The sequence below is a fragment of the Ochotona princeps genome, chromosome 2 (genome assembly GCF_030435755.1).
Source record: "Ochotona princeps isolate mOchPri1 chromosome 2, mOchPri1.hap1, whole genome shotgun sequence".
NCBI classification, from domain to species: domain Eukaryota; kingdom Metazoa; phylum Chordata; class Mammalia; order Lagomorpha; family Ochotonidae; genus Ochotona; species Ochotona princeps.
The window spans coordinates 103,789,524-103,814,485 of NC_080833.1; the positions used below are offsets into that span (position 1 = coordinate 103,789,524).

The 24,962-nt window shown below is 46.3% G+C and overlaps 1 protein-coding gene across 2 annotated transcripts; it reads left to right on the forward strand.

Moving 5' to 3' along the window:
* Positions 1-109: 109 nt before the first annotated feature.
* Positions 110-20,026, forward strand: POLR3C (RNA polymerase III subunit C). Of its 2 annotated transcripts, none has more exons than XM_004581839.3 (15): positions 110-265; positions 2,079-2,245; positions 2,793-3,048; positions 3,160-3,345; positions 5,511-5,599; positions 10,885-10,989; positions 11,083-11,175; positions 13,267-13,347; positions 13,582-13,633; positions 14,275-14,335; positions 14,774-14,924; positions 15,598-15,699; positions 15,821-15,870; positions 16,269-16,418; positions 19,598-20,026. In XM_004581839.3, the coding sequence occupies exons 2-15, from the start codon at positions 2,099-2,101 to the stop codon at positions 19,677-19,679; spliced, it is 1,605 nt and encodes a 534-aa protein (XP_004581896.1). In that variant the 5' UTR covers positions 110-265; positions 2,079-2,098; the 3' UTR covers positions 19,680-20,026. The 2 variants fall into 2 exon arrangements, with proteins under 2 accessions (XP_004581896.1, XP_058516133.1); XM_058660150.1 differs by lacking the exon at positions 110-265 and adding an exon at positions 290-432.
* The last annotated feature ends 4,936 nt before the right edge of the window (positions 20,027-24,962 follow it).

Below are 24,962 nucleotides of genomic sequence, written 5' to 3' on the forward strand. Positions count from 1 at the left end.
GCCGGCTGGTTCCCACAGCCCGCGACCAGTCCTCCGACCTTCCAGCGAGAAGAGAGAGGAAGAGCGTCCCGGAAACCACCGACACGCCGGGGTAGAGCGGCACGCGTTTTTCCCCCTAGCTGCGTCCTCCTTCGTGGCCATCCTCTTCCGACCAGAGGGCCGTGGGCTCCCCCTCTGCCCCGGCGGCTCCCGCGAACCTTCAGAAGCCGACGAGGGCAAGTCGGGGGGCCTTAGGCTTGCAGCCTCGGGATTCACGGACCCTGAGGTTAGTGCAAGGGGCCCTGAATCTGGACACACACAGGAGACCAGGGCCGGAACGGGAGCCTGCGAGAGGCGAGGAGTGCAGAGCCGGGAGCCGAGCGTCTTGTAAATCCTTTCCCGGGTCGGTACGGAGTCTGGGCATTGCTTCTGCACAGTGTGTGACGGGATGAAGTATGTCTCTGCGGCAACCCTGAGGCTTTAAGGGGGCAAACACGTGGCTTCTAAGGAATTGGCAGGAATAAATGAATTCGGGTAGCAGCAGTGATAAGGGAGGAATCCTAAAAGCCACTATGCCCGTGTCTGTGTCTCCTCTGTCCAGGGGTGGAAGTGTCAGAATTAAATACTTCCTTAAAAGCAATATCACCTCACTTCCCATTGCAAACACCCTAATTAGGGGCTCTCCTTCATTTCCTAATGTACCCTTCTCAATTGTCTGTTTCTTTGGGGACTGGGAATTGCTGGCCCCCAGCGAGCTGTGATGGTGACCGTAATTCTTCCACAATTAAGTAATAAGCTGTAAAATCATCTACATTCATCTTTCTTTTTTAAAAGAAAAATAAAATTTTTTACTTATTTAATTTTTACTTATTTATTTCAAAGGCAGAGTTAAAAATCATCCATCTGCTGGCTCACTCCCCACACGGCCACAACAACCCTGGGCTGGGCCAGGCTGAACCCAAGAGCCCCAGCAGGGCCTCCCAGTTAAGTACAGGGGCCCAAGTACCTGGGAAGTCCATCCTGCTTTCCCAAGTGCACCAGCACTAGCAGGGAGCTGGATTGGAAGTGGAGCAGCCAGGACTGTGCCCACCTGGGATGCCAGTGCCACCAAGGGTGGCTTCACCCCCTCTGTCACAGTCCTGGCCCCTGTACCCAACCCTTTCTCTTTTTTTTTTTTTTTAAGATTTATTTAAACTTTTTAATTGGAAAGGCAGATTTACAAAGAGACAGAAAGATCTTCCATCTGCTAGTTCATTCCCCAAATGGTTGCAGCAGCCAGGCTAAGCCAGTTCAAAGCCAGGAGCTAGGAGCTTATCCTGGGTCTCTCAGTCACCTATAATCCCGTCAAGCTGATGTATAATCTTCCAGTCTTTTTATCCTATATATACTTTTTTTTTAAACAAAATTAATCTACATTTTTTTTAAAGATTTATTATAAAGTCAGATATACAGAGAGGAGGAGAGACAGAGAGAAAGATCTTCCATCCGATGATTCACTCCCCAAGTGAGCCGCAACGGGCCGGTGCGTGCCGATCCGATGCTGGGAACCTGGAACCTCTTCCAGGTCTCCCATGCGGGTGCAGGGTCCCAATGCATTGGGCCGTCCTCGACTGCTTTCCCAGGCCACAAGCAGGGAGCTGGATGGGAAGTGGAGCTGCCGGGATTAGAACCGGTGCCCATATGGGATCCCGGGGCGCTGAAGGCGAGGACTTTAGCTGCTAGGCCACACCGCCGGGCCCTAGTCTGTATTTTTTTGCAATGGTTCCTGTCATTTAATACATTATGGATATGTGTTATACTGAGTCATTTTAATTATTGGCAGAGTATCCTATTGTATGGGTATATCATAATTTATAAGACATTAGATTGGATCCAGGATTCAGCATTATAAAGAGAATAGTGATAGCACTTAATTATATCTTTGGAACAGAATTTCCAAATAAAATCGTTGGGTAGAAGTTATGCAAGACTCCAAAGCTCTTGTTATGTATAGTCCAGATGTTTTCCAGAAAAAATACATCAATTTATAATAACCAGCTCTGCCTCAAACGTGAAAACTTTATATTATACAATTTTGTTCTGTTTTTTTTTTTTTCCAGCTCTGAGACTCCCTAGGACAATGACTCAAGCTGAAATTAAACTGTGTTCTTTGTTACTGCAAGAGCATTTTGGAGAGATCGTAGAGAAAATTGGAGTCCACCTAATCAGAACCGGCAGCCAGCCTCTAAGAGTAATTGTGCATGACACAGGGACATCTCTAGATCAGGTATGTGATCCATAACTGAATTAGCTATACAACCCAAATGTCTGTACTTTTCCTCTTTCATCAGTTTCTTTCACCTGCCTTTGAAAACTGTTATTCTCTTCCCTAGAAAATGGATGGAGAAAGGCTGCCCTAGGATTAGAACAGTATTACCTGGGGGTAAAGAGGGTGGAACTTAGGCCCCATGGTTTTACTTTTCAAGGTATTCCCAGTTCATCATGGCTTCTTAAGTAAATCTTTGCCCTTCCCATCCCATATATTGTTTATTCACATTGTCTAGTAATCTCAGTACTAGCTAAGAAATGAAAATGATGGGAGGAAAGTACATTACACTTTGAAAGGTAATCGTCAGAAGGCGTAGAACATAGAATGAATGCCCCGATTTCTTCCATTGACGTGTTGCTGTTACCAGCTTCTCCATCGGTAATGGGAATCAGCCCATGCTGTTATCTAACCAGCTCCTGATGCTCAGTAAGTGGTTGAATAGAAAAATTGGCAGCAGTGACGAGCTCTGTCTCCAGATCCTTCCTGTCTTTTGAGTCCCATGTAGGTGAAGAAAGCCCTTTGTGTTCTCATCCAACATAACCTGGTGACATACCAAGTGCACAAACGTGGTGTCGTGGAGTATGAAGCCCAGTGCAGCCACATGCTGCGAATGCTCAGGTATCCCCGGTACATCTACACCATCAAAACCCTGTACAGTGATACTGGAGAACTGATTGTTGAGGAGCTCCTGTTGAATGGCAAAATGACCATGTCTGCTGTTGTGAAGAAAGTGGCAGATCGGCTCACAGAGACCATGGAGGGTCAGTACCATGTCTCCAGCTGTTGTCAAAAAGCACAGATTGGCTGGCTACTGGAGTGACTCTTCAGCTCTCCTGAGCTATCTCACCTGCCTCTTTCCTCCCATTGTACAGATGGCAAGACAATGGACTATGCGGAGGTATCAAACACATTTGTGCGACTGGCAGACACGCACTTTGTACAACGCTGCCCGTTGGTGACTGCCACTGCGGATTCAGATTCCGAGCCGCCACCACCTGCCCCCACACTTGTTATTAATGAAAAAGACATGTACCTGGTTCCTAAACTCAACTTGATAGGTAAGGATTTTAACCCCTGAAATTATGACTTGCTCTAATTATAAACTCTCCTTGATGTGTTATTTAATGAATTAATCAGTGGAGACTGTGCCACTGTGTGCCAGACATTATGGCCTATAATAATGAAAATTTCATGTTACCTGCCCTCATGGAGCCCAAGTCAGACAGAAGATACACATAAACCTAAGAATCACCTAGATACATGACAAGCTGATAAGGACTAGGAAGGAAGAGTAGGAGGCGTTGTAAAACTATGTGATAGAACTGGATTTATCTGGGGATTTAGGCACACGTTTCTTTGAAAAAGTGACATTTGAGTGTGAGCTGAAGCCCAAGTAGAAACTACCAACAAAGTAATAGGATGAGAATTTTCAGTAAAGAAATTTTTGGGGAATAGTGATAAAAAAAATTGGCATTTGAAAAGACACAAGGTCAGTGTAGCTAAAACAAGGTGAACAAGGAAAGGGAGAGAAATGAGATAAGAGTCAAGCAAGACCTTATATCCCTCATACACCTTATGTTCTAAAAGTTTGTGGAAAATGTATTTTATGGAGACCGTATACACAGATTTCAAAATTTTGAATCCAAGTGAACTTAGCTCTTAATTCCATTTTTAAGATTTATTTAGTTTTATTAGATATACAGAGAGGAAGAGAGACAGAGAGGAAGATCTTCCGTCCAGTGAGTCACTCTGCAAGCGGCCACAACAGCCAGAGCTGAGCCCATCCAAGGCCAGGAGCCAGGAGCCCCTTCCAGGTCTCCCACATGGGTGCAGGGTCCCAAGGCATTGAGCCGTCCTCGACTGCTTTCCCAGGCCACAAGCAGGGAGCTGGACAGGTAGTGGGACTGCCGGGATTAGAACCAGCAACCACATGGAATCCTGGTGCATGCCACTAGGCTACTATGCCAGGCCCTCTTAATTTCATTTTTTACAAAATGTTTGAAGTACTCAAACAGAACGTCTGCTTTTTATCCTAACAGAGCAAAGGAAAAATCACTAAATGATTTTAAGCAGGGAAGTGACATGGTCTAATTTGCATTTTTAAAGAGTTTTTTCTGGTTTTAGCAAGAATGGGAGGGGGCCTGGTGTGGTAGCCAGCAGCTAAAGTCCTCATCTTACACACACCAGGATCCCATATGGGCGCCGGTTCTAATCCCAGCAGCCCTGCTTCCCATCCAACTCCCTGCTTGTGGCCTGGGAAAGCAGTAGAGGACGGCCCAAAGCCTTGGGACCCTGCACCCTTGTGGGAGACGTGGAAGAGGCTCCTGGTTCCTGGCTTCAGATCGGCTCAGCTCTGGCTGTTGAGGCTACTTGGGGAGCAAATCAGCGGAAAGAAGCTCTTCCTCTCTGTCTCTCCTCCTCTATTAATATCTGACTTCCCAATAAAAATAAAAACAAATAAATAAAAAACAAATAAATTCAAAAAAATAAGAAAGGAGGGGAGGATAGACAAAGGAAAATGTAAACAGACTGTTGGAAAATTCAATTCAGAAGGGATGAGGGGGGCAGAGGTGTCCAGAAGCATCTGCGTGTCTGACCTGTGCATGTGGGGGGATGATGGTGCCATTTGTTATAAAAGGAAGCATTGCAAGAGAACCCAGTGTGAAGGAGAAAGATGAGGAATTTTTTCTTGAACTTGCTGAATTTTATGTAACTTCATCATCTACTTGAGTTTCTTATGGTTCCAAAGCCTAGAAAACTTTTTTTAAAGATTTATTTATTTTTATTACAAAGTCAGATATACACAGAGGAGGAGAGACAGAGAGGAAGATCTTCCATCCGATGATTCACTCCCCAAGTGACTGCAGCGGCCGGTGCTGCGCCGATCCAAAGCCAGGAGCCAGGAATCTCCTCCAGGTCTCCCACGTGGGTGCAGGGTCCCAATGCATTGGGCCGTCCTCAACTGCTTTCCCAGGCCACAAGCAGGGAGCTGGATGGGAAGTGGAGCTGCCGGGATTAGAACCGGCGCCCATATGGGATACTGGCACGTTCACGGTGAGGACTTTAGCCACTAGGCCACGCCGCCGGGTCCAAGCTTAGAGAACTCTTAACCTAACAGCAGCTACAGATGTCTTTGAGATGAAGAGAGAGCCCTTGTCAGGGGTGGTCACTTTCTGTCATCACACAAGATGTCACCTAACTGTTGAGTTTTTGTATTTGTCAGGAAAAGGGAAGAGGAGGAGATCGTCTGAGGAAGATGCTACCGGGGAGCCCAAGGCCAAGAAGGCGAAGCACAGCACAGACAGCAAAGAGGTAATAGTACTTGATTAAGGAGTCTTCTCCCTGCAGCAGGCCAGAAAGCACTCAGATAACAAGTCCCAAGATCATGAACTTGGTTCAGTTTTGCCAAGAATACACCAACAAAGAGAGTGAACTCCATTGCTGTCTCCCTTCTGAGACTTAATTGATTCAGTTGTTGACCAGAAATAATAGTTATGCAAAACAGGTCCTTGAAAAAGTAGGTTGTTCGGGACCGGCACTGTGGCCTAGCAGTTAAAGTCCTTGCTTTGAATGCGCCGGGATCCCATGTGGGCGCCAGTTCTAATCCCGGCAGCTCCACTTCCCATCCAGCTCCCTGCTTGTGGCCTGGGAAAGCAGTTGAGGACGGCCCAAGGCCTTGGGACCCTGCACCTGTGTGGGAGACCCGGAAGAGGTTCCAGGTTCCCGGCTTTGGATTGGCACAGCACCGGCCGTTGCGGTCACTGGGGGAGTTGATTACTGGACGGAGGATCTTCCTCTCTGTCTTTCCTCCTCTCTGCATATCTGACTTCCCAATAAAAATAAGTAATAAATCTTAAAAAAAAAAAAAAAGTAGGTTGTTTTATGTGGCTAGAACCTATAGCACCATGAGCCCCAGTGGTGAGAAATGAGTCTATAATGATATACAGAACTGTTTTAAAATACCTTCTCATACAAATCATCTCTATGAAGATATCTAACTACATCTCAAGATTAGTATGACCAAGGGCCAGGCACAATGTCTCAATGGCTAAATCCTCACCTTGCAGGAACAGGGATCCCATATGAGTGCCAGTTTCTGTCCTGGCTGCTCCATTTATGATCCAACTCCCTGCTTGTGGCCTGGTAAAGCAGTAGAGGATGGCCCAAAGCCTTGGGACCCTGCACCTGCATGGGAGACCCAAAGGAGACTCCTGGTTCCAGATCATCTCAGCTCTGACCATTGCGGCCATATGGAGAATAAACCAGCAGCTGGAAGATCTTTCTGCCTGTCTCTCCTCTCCATAAATCTGAACTGCCTTTACAGTAAAATAAGCAAATACTCCTTAACAAAAATAGTATAGCCAAAAAAGAATAAATAATACCCTCCCCCATTCCCAACTTCTTCCTCCTAAGCTTTTATTTTATTTTTACTTTAAAGGCAGAGTTAGAGAGAGCTTTCATTCTCTGGTTCACATCCCAAATGGGAGCAACAGCCAAAGCTGGGCCAGTCTGAAGCCAGGAGCTTCCTCTGGGTTTCCCACATGGGTACAGAGGCCCAAGGACTTGGGCCATCTTCCTCTGCTTTCCCAAGTCTTTCTTAGGGAGCTGGATTGGAAGCAGAACAGCTAGAACATGAACCAGGGATCATATGAGATGCCAAAACCACAGCAGGCAGCTAACCTGCTAGCTGCCAGCTGCTCTCCTAAGCTTCTTCATCTTAGTCCTAAAGGGAACTACCACTAGGCTTGCCCCTTGGTACACCACCATTTGCTTAGGCCAAAATCCTTGTAGCCCTCTGATCTAACAGTGAAACCTGTCAGTCCAGTTCCCAAAACTACCTCACACCCAACCATTTCTTCTCCATTGCTATTTCCTTACTCCCAGGGCACTGTCATCTCCTATGAGTACGTCATCAGTGTACCCCTTAATGGTGTCTTCCTATCTGCATTTGTAGCTACTAAACGGAAAAAAGAAAAAAAAAAAACCAAGCAGAAATATCACTGATTAGACTGCCATTACCACATTGCCATTTAAAGGAAATGCAAGCTACAGACATTCATAGATCCAGGCCCTTCCATGGGCTGCCGGAGACAAGGCTCCCTAGCTTCAGCTCTTTCCATTCTCCCACGTGCTCTCTGTGTTCCAGCTACAAGTTTTCTTTCTGTCCCTCAACCCTCTTAAACTCTTGCTAGTCTTCAGAATTTGCCCTATTCCCTTTCCTTTTGCCCACATCTTCATAGAGTTGCTTCTTTTTCTTCGTTCAGATCTTCACTTCTATGCTGTTTTCTTAGAAGACTTGCTACCCACTCCTGCTCTCGTCTCTACCACATTTTCCCATTCCATTTTCTTCCTAGCTTTATATTTATAGTTAAAATGATTTATTCTTTGTACTTGTATTTATCTCTTTTTTTTTTAAGATTTATTTTTATTTGCAAGGCTAATTTGGAAAAGGCAAGAGAGAAAGAGGATTATTCCACCTGGTGGTTCATTCCCCAGATGTTTGCAACAGCTGGTTCTGAGCTGATCCAAAACCAGAGCCAAAGCTTTTCTGGGTCTCCCATATGAGTGTAGAGTCCCAAGGCTTTGGGCCATCCTCTGCTGCTTTCCCAGGCCACAAGCAGGGAGCTGGATGGGATGTGGAGCAGCTGGAACCAGTGTCCATGTGGGATGCTGGTAACACTTGAGGGTAGATTAGCCTGTTGAGTCATGGTGCTAGTCCCATGTGTTCATCTTCCTGTTCCCAATAGAAAATAAGGTCATTGAGGACAGTACCATGTCCCTCATAACTGGAATATTGGCAGCACCTCAACAGATGTTATTTGCTTGACAGAGAAGTTTGAACTACACCCTGAAGTCAGTGGAAAGCCTCTGAAGGGAAATTAATTTACTGGATTTGTATAGACATATGTATTTGTGTTCGTGTGTGTGTATGGATTTATCTACGTGTTTATTTATTTGAAGGGCAGAGTGACAGAAAGGAAAAGGCCAAGATAGTTTTTAACCTGCTGGTTCACTCCTAAAACACAGCAGCTGGGGCTATGAAGCCAGGAGCCAGGAACTCCCTCCGAGTCTTCTACTTGGGTGGGTAATAGGAACCCAAGGTCTCGAGCCATCAGCTGTTGCCTTCCTAATGCATTAACAGTAAGCTCAGTCAGAAGCAAAATAGCCAGGATTTGCATAAGCACTCGAGTTCGTAGTGTGATCATCCCAAACATTAACTTTGCCTTCTGTGTCATAACACCCATGCCTGGGTTTATATTTTTGAAAGATTACCACAGCACAAGGTCTTAACTGTGAGACTCTGTATTAGTGAGCTACTTATGAAGGAATGAGATTTATTCTGCCTCACAATTTTGAGGTTCATAGTCCAAGGTGTTTGGTTCAGCCATCTGTAGAGCGTATGCCAAGGAGCAATCTCATGGTGAACCCGGAAGCAGAGAGAGGCTGCGCCCAACTCACAGGTCCTTACCCAACCTTGTCATGAGAACTACTGTCCCAGAGTCCACCCTAGGGACTTATGGACCTCCCAAACCATAGATACGTACAACCCCCACCTTCTTGGTTGCATTCTCTTGTAATTTTGGATATTAAACATCTGCGTGAGTTTGGGAGCCATGTCCTATTCAAACCAGAGCAGACTTTGAATAGTTTTATTTTTCAGCAGAACACTCCATAACTTTGGAGTATCTTCTGGTTTGTTTTTTTGTTTCTGTTGTTGTTTTATTTTTTGTTTTTGTTTTTGAAGAAAACCAGCTAGCAGTCTATTGTAAAAATCAGTTTATACCATAGAGCCTAAAATAAGATAATGGCAGGATAAAGAAAACTATACATCTAACAAATAAGAAAAAATACAAAGTGTAATGATGAAATAACAGAAGTGGGAGAGCAAAAAGCTAGGGATGTTACCCAAGATTGTAGCTTAAGAAATTGTTAATAATAGCATAGTTATTTAAAAAAAAAGTTTAAAAATGGAAAAAGAAGTTTAGGGGGACAGGTATAAGTGTCAGATACAGTTGAATCTGTGCTTTTGGAGTGCAGCAGGTTAAAGAGATTTGGAAAGGTATCCAAATAGTTGAAGCCTGGAACACAGGTCAAATCACATGAAGGACAGCATATGATTTCAAAGAATGGAGGGTTATGGACAGACTTCTGAAGAACCTGTATTTCTAGATAATCTGGAAGAGGAATCTGTGAAGACTAAGGAAGGTTAGAAGTAAACCTTGGGAAAAATTGTCATAAAATCTAATGGGCACATTAATTCCTAAGAGGAGGTAAGTGTTCAACTCAGTTATTTGCTTCAAAGGAGATCAGAACTAGAAACTGTATTTTGAATGTAGCAACAAGAATCTCCTCAAGGACGAGTATATAGCTAGGATGATCACCACTTTGAGAAGTTTGGCTCTGACTGGAAGGAAGTGGAGGGATGGTATAAGGTTCAGAAAGAATTCTAGAAGACACTGGACAAGGCAAAAGCGCATCAAAAGAAACAAGTAAAAAAAGAAGCTGGAGCCAGTGTGGTGGCTTAACAGGCTAAGCTTCCACCTATAGCACAGGCATCCAATACGGGCGCTGGTTTGAGCCCTGGCTGCTTCGCTTCCGATCCAGCTCTTTTCCTCTAGGCTGGGAGAGCAGTAAAAGATGGCTCCAGTCCTTGGGACCTGCACCCACATAGGAGACTTGGAGGAATCTCCTGGCTCTGGCCATTGGAGTCATTTGAGTAGTAAAGCAGCAGATGAAATTTCTCTCTCTATCCTTCTCTCTGTAAAAATATGCCTTTTTGATAAAAATAAGTAAATCTTTTTTTTTTTTTAAAGATTTATTTTTATTACAAAGTCAAACATACAGAGAGGAGGAGAGACAGAGAGGAAGATCTTCCATCCGATGATTCACTCCCCAAGTGAGCCGCAACAGGCCGATACGCGCCGATCTAATGCCAGGAACCAGGAACTTCTTCCAGGTCTCCCACACGGGTGCAGGGTCCCAATGCATTGGGCCGTCCTCAACTGCTTTCCCAGGCCACAAGCAGGGAGCTGGATGGGAAGTGGAGCTTCCGGGATTAGAACCGGCGCCCATATGGGATACTGGCGCCTTCAAGGCGAGGACTTTAGCCGCTAGGCCACGCCGCCGGGCCCAGTAAATCTTTTTTAAAACATAGAAAAGAAACAGGAGATGTTATAGGATTTCCAGAGCAGGATGGAAAACAGCTGGGTCCCTGAGAATGAACAAGCCATAGGGTGTCATCAGCATGGGCACAAACTGTAAGCAAAAGGAAGAACATTTTCCATGGTGATCGATGTGAGTGAATGTCTGCACAAAGCTGGGTTAAGTCTGACGTGATAATTTCCATTTTCTCTGAAATCAGAGGCAAGGTCATGCTGGAAGTGAGAAGGGTAGGCTCAGGTGGAGAAGAGTTTAATTAGGAAGAAAAAACTGAAGGTGAGCTCAGAGAACCTGTTGCAGTTGAGGTTTGTCAGGGCACGTGATTGATTGGTGTCCTATCAGTTACCACTGGACAAGAAGAAAAATGGCAAATATTTACAGAGCGGACCCTCACCGACAACTCAGAGCACATCCATTTCTCATCACTGTCTTCTCAGCCCGTTCCGGATGATGGGATTTACTGGCAGGCCAACCTTGACAGGTTCCATCAGCATTTCCGTAATCAAGCCATCGTGAGCGCGATTGCCAACAGGATGGACCAGGTAATATCTGGGGCATTAGCTTGTTTGTAGCCATTGGCCCCGAGCCAGGGCAGCACAGTGAATTCTGAACTCCCTTGTACCCCTCAAACCCAGACAAGCAGCGAGATTGTGCGGACCATGCTCCGGATGAGTGAGATCACCACACCCTCCAGTGCTACCTTCACCCAGCCACTATCTTCCAATGAGGTAGGTTTGGGTTCTTGTGCATGTTTCTGATAGACTCTTAGGGAGTACACACAGAATGTGGGGTTAGTCGGAAGCCTGAGCTTGAAAGAAAAGGGTAAGTGCTTGATAAGGATTCTTAAGTGGCGAGTGCTAAAAGGTCTGGTCTCTTGGAATCCAGCCTATTTCCTTTCCTTCCCTTGTCTTTCCTTACCTCTCCTTTCCTTTTTTTTTTTTTTTTTTTTTCCTTTCTTTTCTTTTCAAGGTTTTATTTATTTGACAGAGCTTGTGAGAGGAAGAGACAGGGAGAGCTTTTCAGCCACTGTTCACTCCCCAAATGGCCACAACAGCCAGAGCTCAGCCGATCCAGAGCCAGGACCCGTGGGCTTCTCCCATGTGGGTACAGGGGGCAAGCACTTGAGTCATCCTCCACTGCTTTCCCAGACACATCAGTAGGGAGCTGGATCACAAATGGGGCTGCCAGAATTTGAACCAACATCACTGCTGGCAGCAGCTTAATCCACTGCATCACAGCACAGACCCTGGGATCAAGCTTTTACAAGTTAAACCATTTTGTTACTCAGAGTACCTATCCACTAAGTATAACTTATTCTTGCAGGGAGGAGGTCTTTTATTTATTTATTTATCTTACTTACTTACTTACTTACTTGAATCGCAAAGACAGAGGAAGATGCCTTGTATCTACTGGCTCAGCCTCTAACACCTGCAGCACCGCAAGTGGGCCAGGCTGAAGCCATGGACTTCAGCTTTCTGCCTCCTAGGGTGTGTATTCACAGGAAGCTGGGATGGGACACAGAGCTGAGACTCCCATGCAGACATTTCAGCATGGGATGCAAGCATTCCAGCTAGCATGTTTTGTGTGTGTGTGTGTGTTTTTTTTTTTAATTTATTTTTATTAGAAAGGCGGATATAGGGCCTGGCGCAGTGGCCTTAGTGGCTAAAGTCCTCGCCTTGAACGCGCCGGGATCCCGTATAGGCGCCGGTTCTAATCCCGGCAGCCCCGCTTCCCATTCAGCTCACTGCTTGTGGCCTGAGAGAGCAGTCAAGGATGTCCCAGGGCCTTGGGACCCTGCACCCATGTGGGAGGCCCGGAAGAACTCCTGGCTCCCAGCTTCAGACCGGCGCAGTACCGGCTGTTGCGCTCCCTTGGGGAGTGAATCATCAGACGGAAAATCTTTCTGTCTCTCCTCCTCTCTGTATATCCGCCTTTCCAATAAAAATAAATAAATCTTTTTTAAAAAAAATAAACTTACAGTTTCCCAAACTTACTTACTTTTTTTTTTTTAAATAAATTTCAGTTCTTTGATAATGTATACATGGTTGATCAGGGTTGAAAAGATCATAGTTTAGGGAGAACTTCCCAAACTTTCAAGAGTGGTGGAATAATCTTGTTGTATACAATTGTGAACATTCATTAAACTAACCTTTAAGATTTGTGCTTTTATTGTCTGATCATCTCTCAATCTAAAATGTAATTTTACTAAATCCAAAACCCAGAAACCCTTGTTAATAGTTCAGAGTGTGTATTTATACTTTTTATATGCATAGGCTGGCTATATCTGGATATATGTATTTCTTTTTTTTTAATTTATTCACTAATTACATTGTATTATGTGACACAGTCTCATAGGCACTGGGATTCTCCCCACCCCTCCCCAAACCCTCCCCCCATGGTGGATTCCTCCACCTTGTTACATAACCACAGTTAAAGTTCAGTTGAGATTCCCTCATTGCAAGCATATACCAAACATAGAGTCCAGCAGATATATATGTATTTCTTAATTCCAAAAAAAAAAGACTATGCATGCTGTTGTATAACTTTTTTTCATGATAATATATATAAAACTTCTTTTCTTGCCAGTATTTATAAAACTGTTGCATGCATTTCTTTTCTCTCCTGCTCTCTCCCTGCTTCGTGTTCCATTCATTGACATCAGCTGGTATTACTAGACATTTGGAGTGGCTCTCTATTTTCAGTCTTGCAAACAGATATATTGTGATTGTTTCCAGGCATTTTTTATACATTTTAAAATCAAAACCTCTCTGTTTCATTAACTCAGAGTCCCCAGCCCATTTCTCCTTTTTCCTATATAGATCTTCAGATCCCTACCTGTGGGCTACAATATCTCTAAGCAAGTTCTTGATCAGTACCTCACTTTGCTGGCAGATGATCCTGTAAGTTCATTTTTGTTTCTCCCCCTACCCTTGTTGTGCTCGATTTGCAATTTACCGGTACTGTGTATCGTTCTCTTCAGGCCCTATTTTATGCCCAGCCACTTCAGTTTCCCCAGCATCATCTGGTAAAAAGTCTACCTGCTGTAGACCGTTGGCCAGATTTGCTCCAGTGGGCTCAGGATCACTCTGCCTCCCACTCAACACTCTCTCTCTCTCTCTCTCTCTGTTTCCTAGCTAGAGTTTGTTGGGAAGTCTGGCGACAGTGGCGGAGGAGTGTACGTCATCAGTATCCTTACCGATTACTTCTTTGTGGTCAGGCAGCCTGCACTATGAAGCAGAAAGCAACTTACCAAAAAAAAAGGATTTAGTAATATAAAATTTTTCTGTGAATTTTCAGTGAACTACATTGATGGTGAAGTAAAAAGTGCTTTTATAAATTTATTTTATTTGAAACAGAGAGGCAGATCTCCTAACTACTGATTCATTCCCCAAACACTCAACAACAGTTTGGGCTCATCCAAGCTGAAGCTCGGAGCCCAGGACTCAATCAAGTTCTCATGCATGGTGGCAGGCTCACAGCCATATGAGCCATCACTGCTGTTTTCCAGGGACTGCATCAGTCAGAAGCTAGAATCAGAAATAGAGGCAGGACTCAGAACTTGGGCACTGCCATGTGGGACACAAGCAGCCCAAGCAGCATGCCAACTACTGCAGCAAATGCCTACCCCTAAAAGGGCTTATTGGCAACCAAACCATAGTTAAGCCAGCCCCTTACTTAGACACGCTCAGTAAACAAAATCCATAAGGCTTACATGCTGATAGCATTTAAATTTTAGTTGTAAGTTAGAAACAGAAACATACAAATAAAACTAAGATCCCAGCAACCAGACCAAGCATTAGTAAGTGACCTTAATCATCCACGTAAAGACCTCCACAAGGCACTGGCATCTTTGGCCACAGCCACTCTGGAGTCCGTCGTACAGGAGAGGTAAGAGGTCATTGGGGTTGGGGTGAAACCCTCCTTGTCTATACCCTATTTGAACATGTAACTTGGTCACTATATGAGCAGCTAATATAAGCCCAGCTTTGTACACTTTGCCCCATTTTCCCACTGGCCTGCCATGGATCCCTCGTGTACTGCTTTGTACCCTAGCAAATCCGTTCAGTTCCCAATGATGCAAATTAGCTAGTGTCCCTAAACCTTTGCTTACACAGGCAAGAACTGTGGCATTCAGACAAGTCAGCACTTGGTGACATACCTTGCTGTGATTAACAGTACCATCACCAGCCTGTGGAGCTGTGAGAAGAACCTAATCACTGCTTCTCCTGTCTGGCTGCACACGTGGACTAGGACAACACCATCTGTGATTAGAGCTGAAGCTGCTCTTGGTCGGCATTCCTATTCGCTTTCTTTATTCCTTTCCAGGTTTGGGTCTCGCTGTGCCAGAATATTCCGTCTAGTTTTGCAAAAGAAACACTTGGAGCAGAAGCAGGTAGAAGATTTCGCAATGATTCCTGCAAAGGAGGCAAAAGATATGCTATATAAGATGCTCTCTGAAAATTTCGTATCACTCCAGGTAACCAATGGTGTAAAAATCGGCAATCACTGAAGCTGGCCTACAGTGAGAAAAACTTTGAGACAAAAAATCTCCAAAACCCCGAAACAAGCTCTAGATCCAGCTTAGAGACAGAGGAGATGGCTCACAGGACATAAAAAGAATTTGAAGGTTATTATAGTTTTAGCTGGCCTGATAGGAAAGAGTTACAGCCAAATCAAAGCACAAGAAGGCCACCTTTTTCCCTGCCACTTCTGCCCTTTCCTAAATTAAGTCTGTTAACAGTATTTGCTGGGTCCTTGGACAACTGTAGTAGACTCTGTGAAGAAGTAAAAAGAACACATTTTGTAGTAGTGGTTTAGCCTCTTACCCAGTTACTGAGCAAGTTACCTACCGTCATCTTCACATCTGTAAAAGAGTGATAGATGGACTAACAAGGATATCAGTTTAAGATCAGATACTACCAGACACACAGAATTGCTCAGCAAATGTTAGTTGCCTTTCTGTTCTTCCCCACTCGAGATGCTGGTGTGAAATGGGAGAACAACACAGCTCTCCATGTACAATGAACACGGGCTGAATGACAAGGGTGGGGAGAGTGTCAATGAAAGAGAGCGCTGAGTGGCTCCAGGTGGGACCCATGCCAGCTGTGAGCAACACTGTTGGCTCTCTTTTTCCTTCTGTGAGTTATTAGGAAATCCCCAAAACTCCAGATCATGCTCCATCCAGGACCTTCTACTTGTATACTGTGAATGTGCTCTCAGCTGCCCGGATGTTACTGCACAGGTGCTACAAGGTAAGTCCTCTGAACAGACTCCCCAGTATCCCACACACGGACATGTCTTGCCCGTGGGCCTTCATCCCATTTTACATGAGATACAGAAACAAGATTGTGTGTTTCTCTTCTCTTTCCTCAGAGCATAGCCAACCTGATGGAAAGGAGGCAGTTTGAAACCAAAGAGAACAAGTGAGTAGCATTTTCAGTTGAGTCCTTCGCGTTTTTCAAGATCCAAGACCTGAAGGGAAATTTCTTACGGAAATGAAATCCAAGAGACAGTAACCAGTGTAATTGCACTAAATTACTGGCTTAAGTTGGCATACATCATGCATTAGTGTACTTTTTTCTAATATACCACCAGGGAAATGCTTTTGAGAAACATACGAACGCACTAACTTTAAGGGAAAATAAGAGATAGTGAAGGTTTCAGGCATTAAGTTACTATATCCAATGGAGTTTGTAGGAAAACATCCTTCAAGGATGACTTTGACCAAGAATGTGGTAAAGGGGAGTTTGCCTCAGAGATGAAGGGTAAGGGAATCTCCACTGTTTAAGAACATGCTCTCAGAGCTCTGTTTGTCTGACAGGCGTCTATTAGAAAAGTCTCAGAGGGTGGAGGCCATCATTGCATCTATGCAGGCCACTGGGGCCGAGGAGGCCCAGTTACAGGAAATAGAGGAGATGATCACAGCCCCTGAACGGCAGCAGCTGGAGACCCTGAAACGCAATGTCAACAAGTGAGTATCATAACCTTCAGATCCATCCCAGCATGCCTCCCAGAGGAACCAGCATGTGGCATAGCAAAGCAGGCCATTGCCTGTGATGCTGACATGTCTTATGGGCACCAGTTCAAGTCCCAGCTGCTCCACTTCCAATACAGGCCCTTGATAGTGGCCTGAAAAAGCAACAGAAAATGGCCCAAATGTTTATATTCCTGCTATTCTCATGAAAGATGGGAATGAAGCTCCTGATTCCAACCTGGCCCAGCACTGGCTGTTGCAGCCATCTAGGAAATGAACCAGCAAATGACAGAGCTCTCTGGCTCTTTCTCTCTATAACTTTTGGAAAATAAATAAATCAGAAATAAATATGAGCAAACCTGAGCTCACTGTCTTCCCAACTCTATCAACAGCTTAATACACCAACAGTTCTGAAGATACCCTCAGCTTCACTGCTGTCACCATGCATTCTCTTGTTCTCTAACTACTGTTCCTTTTTCTTTTTTTAAGATTGATTTATTTCTATTGGAAAAGCAGACTTTATAGAGAGAAGGAGAAACAGACAAAGATCTTCCGTCCACTGCTTCACTCACCAAATGGTCTCAATAGCCAGAGCTGAGCCCATCTGAAGCCAGGAGCTTCTTCCACGCACAGGTGTAGGATTCCAAGGCCTTGGGCCATCCTCCACTGCTTTCCCAGGCCATAAGCAGGGGGCTAGATGGAAAGTGGGGCAGCTGGGAGATAGGCTTCCATAGGAATTCTGGTGCTTACAGGTAGAGGATTAGGCAATTGAGCCGGCAACACTGACCCTCTCCAAGTACAACTGAATATAGTTCAATACTGGATCTCTGATCTGGCCTTCCATCTTGGTCCCCGTGCAGGCCTTCAGCACCTCTTTCCTAGTCCTTCTCAAAATGGTTTGGTTTCTGTTTGTTTAATTTTGGGTTTTTTGTTGTTGTTTTGTTTTGTTTTGTTTCATTTCATTTGAAAGGCAAAGGAACAGAGAGAGAAAGAAACAGAAATCTTCCATCCCCTGGTTCACTGTCCAAATGGCCAGAACAGCCAGGATAAAACCAGGAGCCTAGAACTCTCTCCAGGTCTCCCATGTCGGTGGCAGAAATCCAAGCAATCAGATCGTCCTCCACTGCTTTTCCAGGCAAATTGGCAGAGAGTTAGATGGGAAGTAGAGCAGCCAGAATTCGAACCAACACACCTATCAAGTGCACAGGCAGAAGCTTTTTTTTTTTTTTTTGAAAGATTTATTCATTTTATTACAGCCAGATATACACAGAGGAGGAGAGACAGAGAGGAAGATCTTCCATCCGATGGTTCACTCCCCAAGTGAGCCGCAACGGGCTGATGCTGCGCCGATCCGAAGCCGGGAACCTGGAACCTCTTCCGGGTCTCCCATGCGGGTGCAGGGTCCCAATGCATTGGGCTGTCCTCAACTGCCTTCCCAGGCCACAAGCAGGGAGCTGGATGGGAAGTGGAGCTGCCGGGATTAGAACCGGCGCCCATATGGGATCCCGGGGCTTTCAAGGCGAGGACTTTAGCCGCTAGGCCACGCCGCCGGGCCCCACAGGCAGAAGCTTTACCACTAGGTCACAGCCTTGCCCCCGTTTTTGAAATCCTGTCTTATAGGACCATGTCTTCAGTGAATGGGAGTAATTTTATTTCTCCTTTCTCAGTGGATGCCTTTAGCTTTTTTTGCCTGATCGTCCTGACTAGAAGCTCCAGAAAAGGGATAAACAGAAATGGAAAAGCAGACATCCTGGTCTTATTCCTGGTCTTAGGGAAGAGCTTTCAGTCTTTCTTCATGAACCTGTGACCTTCTTCTGCGTGACTTTCATTAGGTCAAGGAAGTTCCCTTCTCTTCCTGATCACCATTCTAAGCTTCAGCACCACTGTCAGCCTCTCATGAGTCCTTTACACTTGTGCCTTTGCATGCACTGTTCTCCTGGTTGCAAGTCAGACTGTAACTTCCTACAGGGCAGAACTTCTGTCTTGAACATCCTCAGCAGTTTCCCCCATGTCTGGCACAGAGGAGACACTCAGGAAATGGGCGAATGAGCTGTTCATTTTCCTTCATACTACCCACAAGCAACTCTCCATGGCCAGAGGCTCCAGTCTCTAATATGCTAATGTAGGGTAGGCTTGTGGCACAGTGATTAAGACACCTGCATCCCATACAGGAGTGCCTGGGCTTAAGTGTTAGCTTTGCTGCTCAGTTTGGCTTTCTGTTAAGGCACACCCTGGGAGGCAGCCAGTACATGGCAAGCACTTGGGTCCCTGCCCCCATGAGGGAGACCTGGATTGACTTGGGCTCCTGGCTGCAGCCTGGTCTGTCCCGTGGAGGGCATTCGGGGAGTGAATCGATAGGTGAGAAATCCGTCTCTCTTTGAAATGAACAAGATAAAGTAGGGACCAGCGTTATGGCATATCAGGGTAAGCTACTGCCTGCGATACCAGCATCCAAGATGAGTATCATTTCCAGTCCCAGCATCTCCACTTCTGATCCAGCTCCCTGCTAATGCGCATGGAAAGCAGCAGAGGCTGGATACGTGCTTGGGCCTCTGCATGTGCACGGGAGACCCAGAAGAAGCTCCTGATTGTTAGCTTCAATAAAACCCAGCCCTGGCCACTGTGGCCATTTGAGAAGTAAATCAGCAAAGAGAATATGTCTCTACTGTTTCTTTCCTTTCCTCTCTATAACTGTCTCTCAAATACATAAATTGATCTTTTAAAAAGAAAAAAAAAAGGGCCCGGCAGCATGGCCTAGCGGCTAAAGTCCTCGCCTTGAAAGCCCCGGGATCCCATATGGGCTCCGGTTCTAATCCCGGCAGCTCCACTTCCCATCCAGCTCCCTGCTTGTGGCCTGGGAAGGCAGTTGAGGACGGCCCAATGCATTGGGACCCTGCACCCGCATGGGAGACCTGGAAGAGGTTCCAGGTTCCCAGCTTCGGATCGGCGCGCACCGGCCCGTTGCGGCTCACTTGGGGAGTGAATCAATGGACGGAAGATCTTCCTCTCTGTCTCTCCTCCTCTGTGTATATCTGGCTGTAATAAAATGAATAAATCTTTAAAAAAAAGAAAAAAGAAAAAGAAAAAATCTACAGTAGGATAAATTAATTTTTAAATATAAATAAATATGCTAATTAAGATTCAGTCTGGGCAGATGTTTTCACTTCTTCCCACAGATTGGATGCCAGTGAGATCCAGGTGGATGAAACCATCTTCCTGCTGGAGTCCTACATCGAGAGCACCATGAAGAGACTGTGACCCAGAAGAAGCCACTCTTAGACATTCTGGAGCTGTGGAAAGAAAAGCAAGGAGTTGCCTGGATGCATTCGTTGCCGATTCCTGTGCTAATACCTCCCACCCCACACCTGTCAGCTAGGTGGCAAGAATTTGAACTGTCAAAGTTGACTGATTTGTTTTTTATCTTATTCTTTCAAACCCTCAGCACTGGAAATTTGGATAAACCAAATTAATCATCTGTCAAATGTCATCAAGATCTCACCAAAGCCTGTTGAGCATCTCTGGCAATAGGAAAGTTTTTCCTAAATAGTTCCACTTTCAAAAGTCAGTGACTTACAAAAAATAAAATAAAAAAATCAATGGCTGTTCTTTGTTATGTTGAGCTTTAATATTTAACACACATAGACATCTTGTAAGGGCACAGGGCAGGAAGTGGAGGGACACTATTTTCAGGGCTAGTAGGTGGAATAGTCTAAGCAGGCACACTAACTCAGTGTGGCTAAAAGCAGTATTTGCCAGCCCCAGGCTTCAGTGTGTCTGAAGTTACATATGTGGAACACTTAGCACATTGGCTGGCATACAGTAAGTTCATGATAAGTTGCCTTTTTCTTCCCCTTGAAAGTGGCAACTCTTAAGTTCTTACTCAGAATCATGGATAAGATTGTCCCCGCAGCTTTAATTCATTAAATTTAAAGAAGTTACGGTTTTATAGTCTCTTTTTTCTTACCAGTATTTCTACTAATGCTTTAAACATTGAGTACCGCCCTGAGTGGTGGTGGCATCTGCAGCAGCAGCTCCCAACAGTGGTGGCACCATTGGGCACGAGGAGGCGGAGAGTCCGTGGTATAAGCAGTTTCCTTTAGGCTGAAGGACTGCAGGTCAAATTTCAGAATGTCAAGTTCCATGTCCTACTGGATGTTAACCTCTGCGAGACAGCATTGCTGCACTGCAGAAGAGCAGGCATTTGTACTCCAGATATGTCTTCCACGCAGTTGATCAAAATGGAAACCCTGGGTGGGCCTCAGGACGGGGCGTCTCATGCCTGGATCCCACACGCCAGCCACCATGTGCACATGGTGAGCTGTCCCCAGGCAGCCAGCGTGCCATTTGGCGCCATGCTCCACCTGCTGGCCGCCCAGACGGGTAGCTCTGGGGTTTTGGTTCTTTGAATCGCTGCTTAGATAGTTCCAGGTTGAACCCGCAGTGCTTATGGGATGTGAGTCAATCCTAAAGATTCCCAATGACAGTAACTCTTCTTTTGAAGAACTTGTAATCACTTAATAATGCTGAGCACCTAACACCAGTCCATGCAAAAGCTAAGGCTCGGGGCTTGTCCAGCAGGATATCCTATTACCTGACATGATGATGGATCAGGAGAAGGGTCACATTAGGCAGGGCCATGACATTAACTAGCACTCAAGAACCACATCCGGGGGTAGATTCTGTGGGGGATGTGTGAGCCACAACCTGTGGAAATTCTAGCCCCACTGGTTAGCTCAAGATGGACTAAGCTAGGTGTGACCAAGGAGCCTGCCATCAATCACAGGTAAAGGAACCCACAACAATCTGGATTGGTCAAGGCAGCAGCACCCGAATGTGCATCCTGAATAGGGTGTGGGGTGGGCCGGGCTGCAACATTCACCAGCTCATACAGCCAAATGGAAGGCCAGACTGAGTCAGGCACTGGTAAAACACATTGGCATGTATGAGAACTGGGTTGGAGAGTGGATCAAGTGGAGAAAACTTGGGAAACGCCCCTGGCGAGTCATAGCTCTGCTGGTGAACATGTGGTCCAGACCTTGGGGTCGGACAAGCTGGGCAAAGTAGCTCCAATGGCTGGCTAATGTGTGAATTGGTAATGGAACAGGGTGGAACTGGCAGGACTGAGCAAGCTCACAAGCAAAACTAGAAACCAGCATGGAGCACAGGTCATGCTGAGCTAGGCTCTTGCACCTACTGATCTGTGTGAGTCAAGGATACTAAGCCACAGTGTCTAAGGCAGAGGCCGGGACAGGTGAGGGGCTGAGCTAAGCTGAGTCAGAGTAACCACTGGCATGCGCGTGATCTATGGCTGGGAACAGGTCAGGCTGGGGAGCTAAGGGGACACCCTAACTGGGTTGAGGTTCCCACCAATGGGCATATGGGCTGCAATGGGGGCTGCGTTCTGTTCAGGAAATGGTTGTAGTCTCCCTTGGCACAAGTGTGGACTGGGACTGGATGCACCAGGCCAGGTCAGACCCCAACACCATCTCAGTGTCCTGGAAAACCAGGGTAGATGTGGGACGGACTAGGCTGGGTCTCAACCCCCTACTGAGCCATATGTGAGCCGTATGTGGGTATGGACGAGCCGTGGCTGGGCTGAAACATCCAACAGCAAGGACCAGTTTGGGCTGAAGGCCAGTCAGGAAAAGCCACTGTTCCTGCTAGAACAGGAGGTAGACTGAGTAGGGCTGGAATGGACCCACTGGTATGTGCAAAATCTGGCATTGGGAGAGGTTCTGATGGAGGAGCCTGGGCAACTCTGGCAGGACACAGACCCTGCAGGTAAGCACAAGAAGCATGATAGGAAACAGCCCAGAATAGGCCATGGAAAGTTTCCCACTGGCATACATTAGGCACGGGTCGGGGGCAGACCAGGCTGAATCAGTTCACATTATCCGCTGGCAAATCCAAGCACCAGAACAGAGTGTGGGTCAAGCCAGGTTTGGTCGCAACAAAAACCAGTGCACAATACAGAATGCCAAAGTGAGGTTGCCTGTACCAGATGTGACTGCAGCACCCAACCAGCACATGTGAGAACCAGGAAGGACCATCGTCATGGAGGACGGGCTGCTGGGCATCCTGATGCCCTGCAGAGCCTTCAGAGACGTTCAGTTCAAGTGGAGCCAGGAGTTGCATCGCAGTGGCAGGGGCTTTGACACGGAGGCCCTCAGCATCTACCAGCTCACGCCCCTCCACTACTACACATCCCCCTGACAGCCAGGCCCGAGGTCACCTACCACAGGCTGAGGCCCCAGGATAAGTTCCTGTTGCTGGCCTCTGATGGCCTTTGGCACATGTTGAGCAATGAGGATCTGGTGAAGCTCGTGGCTGGGGCACCTGGCCGAGGTGGGCAGGCACAAGTCCGACCTGGCCCAGGGACACACCAACCTGGGGCTCATGCAGAGCCTGCTGCTGCAGAGGAAAGCCCACAGGTTGCCTGTCTCCGACCACAAAGCCGCCACACATCTGATCAGGAGCAGTGAGTATGGGGAGCCAGAGCCCTAGTGGCTGATGGCCATGCTAACGCTGCCTGAGGACTTGGCGAGGCTGTACAGGGAAGACATCATGGTCACCATGGTGTATTTTTTTTTAAAGATTTATTTATTTTATTACAAAGTCAGATATACAGAGAGGAGAGACAGAGAGGAAGATCTTCCATCTGATGATTCACTCCCCAAGTGAGCCGCAACAGCCGGTGTTACTTCACCGATCCGAAGCCGGGAACCAGGAACCTCTTCCGGGTCTCCCATGCGGGTGCAGGGTCCCAAAGCTTTGGACCATCCTTGACTGCTTTCCCAGGCCACAAGCAGGGAGCTGGATGGGAAGTGGAGCTGCCGGGATTAGAACTGGCGCCCATATGCAATCCTGGTGCATTCAAGGTGAGGACTTTAGCTGCTAGGCCACGCCGCCGGGCCCATCATGGTGTATTTTAATTCTGACACACTCGATGCGTGTCACAAGGGTGGTCTCCCAGCCCATGGCCACGGTGAATGCAACTGCTCTTCCAAGCCTTTTCATGAATTCCTAAGCAAGCTTAGCCAAACCTTACTAGTATAAGGGTTGGCAGATGTAGCTTGCTGCCTAATTGACCAACACGAGGCAGAAGAACAGCCTCCATAAAAAACCAAGTCATTTCCTGACCCTGCGTGTTCCGGGTGCTGCCCCTCTACGGAGGGCCAGGCTTGGAGACCCGATAATTGGCCGGGGCCTGTGGAGTCCTGAGTTCTTTGAAAGAGGGGCTGTTAAGCTGTCTGCACAGGTCTTGGTGGCTTCATTTAATTCAGGGGCTTCTGAGATCCAGCTGCAAACTTTACAAATTTGATGACATTTTTTTAAGTTCAGCCACACACTTCTATGCTGTCAAGTTTATTTTTTTTTTAAGTATAAAAGCTTACATTCACAATACATACTGTAAGATACTTGCCTATGCAATATTTTAACCTTCGTTGGGATTGTGAAAATGTTTTTAAATAAACTGCATTCTAATAAAAAAAAACCCCATATGAGTGCCAGTTACTACACTAAAAATGCCAACACAAATAAGAGGTCCTTTCTGTCTTCAAGCCACTGACCATCACATGCTGAGCACCCATTATAGGTCAGGCCTTAGGGATCCAAAGATAACCTTGAGCCTCATGGAAGGAAACGAGTGCTAGGACGTATGGGTGAGAAAGCATAGGCAATAGTTGAGAAGTGCTGTGAGGGCCAGCTCTGTGGCGTAACTGGTAAAACTGGCAGCTCTTCTTGCCATCCAGCTCCCTGGTAACGCACCTGGGAAAGCAGCAGAGGACGGCCCATGTGCTCGGCACCCCCGCACTGACATGAGAGACCCACAAGAAGCTCCTGGCTTCAGCCTGGCCCACTACCAGCTGCTGTAGCCCTCCCTTTCAAATCTAAAAAGAGAAAAAGAAAACTGAATTTGAGAGGGTAAAATCTACAACAGTTTGTTGGCATTTGAATAAGATACCAGGACAGCAGGGAACGTCAAAAATATTCTTCAGGGGCCCAGCGTGGTAGCAGAGTGGCTAAAGTCCCCACCTACATGCGCCAAGATTCCATATAGGCACCGGTTCATAGCACTGTTCCACTTCCCATCCAGCTCCCTGCTTGTGGCCTGGGAAACAGTCGAGGACGGCCCAAAGCCTTGGGATCCTGCACCTGTGTGGGAGACGTGGAAGAGGTTCCTGGCTCCTGGCCGCGGACAGGCTCAGCTCTGGCCATTGTGGCCGCTTGGGGAGTGAACCATCGGACGGATCTTCCTCTCTGTTTCTCCTCCCCTCTGTATTTCTGACTTTCCAATAAAAATAAATAAATTTTGAAAAATGTTTTTTTCTTAGATGCCCGCTTAGAGGCATGGGATTCATTCTAAGTGATACCTGCTGTAACATGTGTAGAGTACTTACTGGGTGCATTAACGCCTGTGAACTCGGAAATGTTTGGGTCTGGGGATCTTGTCCTTAAACAGAGAAGAGAGGAACAGGAAGAAAACAGGAACTGAGGATTTAGAGGTCTATTAACAACGCACCCATGGTCCGCTTCCTA

What these genes read in the sequence shown, in the direction of transcription:
- POLR3C (XM_004581839.3), top strand. Translation starts at nt 2,099, where the DNA reads ATGACTCAAGCTGAAATTAAACTGTGTTCTTTGTTACTGCAAGAGCAT. An exon ending in TACTGCACAGGTGCTACAAG is followed by an intron (nt 15,700 to 15,820) that starts GTAAGTCCTCTG and finishes CTCTTTCCTCAG; the next exon opens with AGCATAGCCAACCTGATGGA. An exon ending in TTTGAAACCAAAGAGAACAA is followed by an intron (nt 15,871 to 16,268) that starts GTGAGTAGCATT and finishes TTTGTCTGACAG; the next exon opens with GCGTCTATTAGAAAAGTCTC.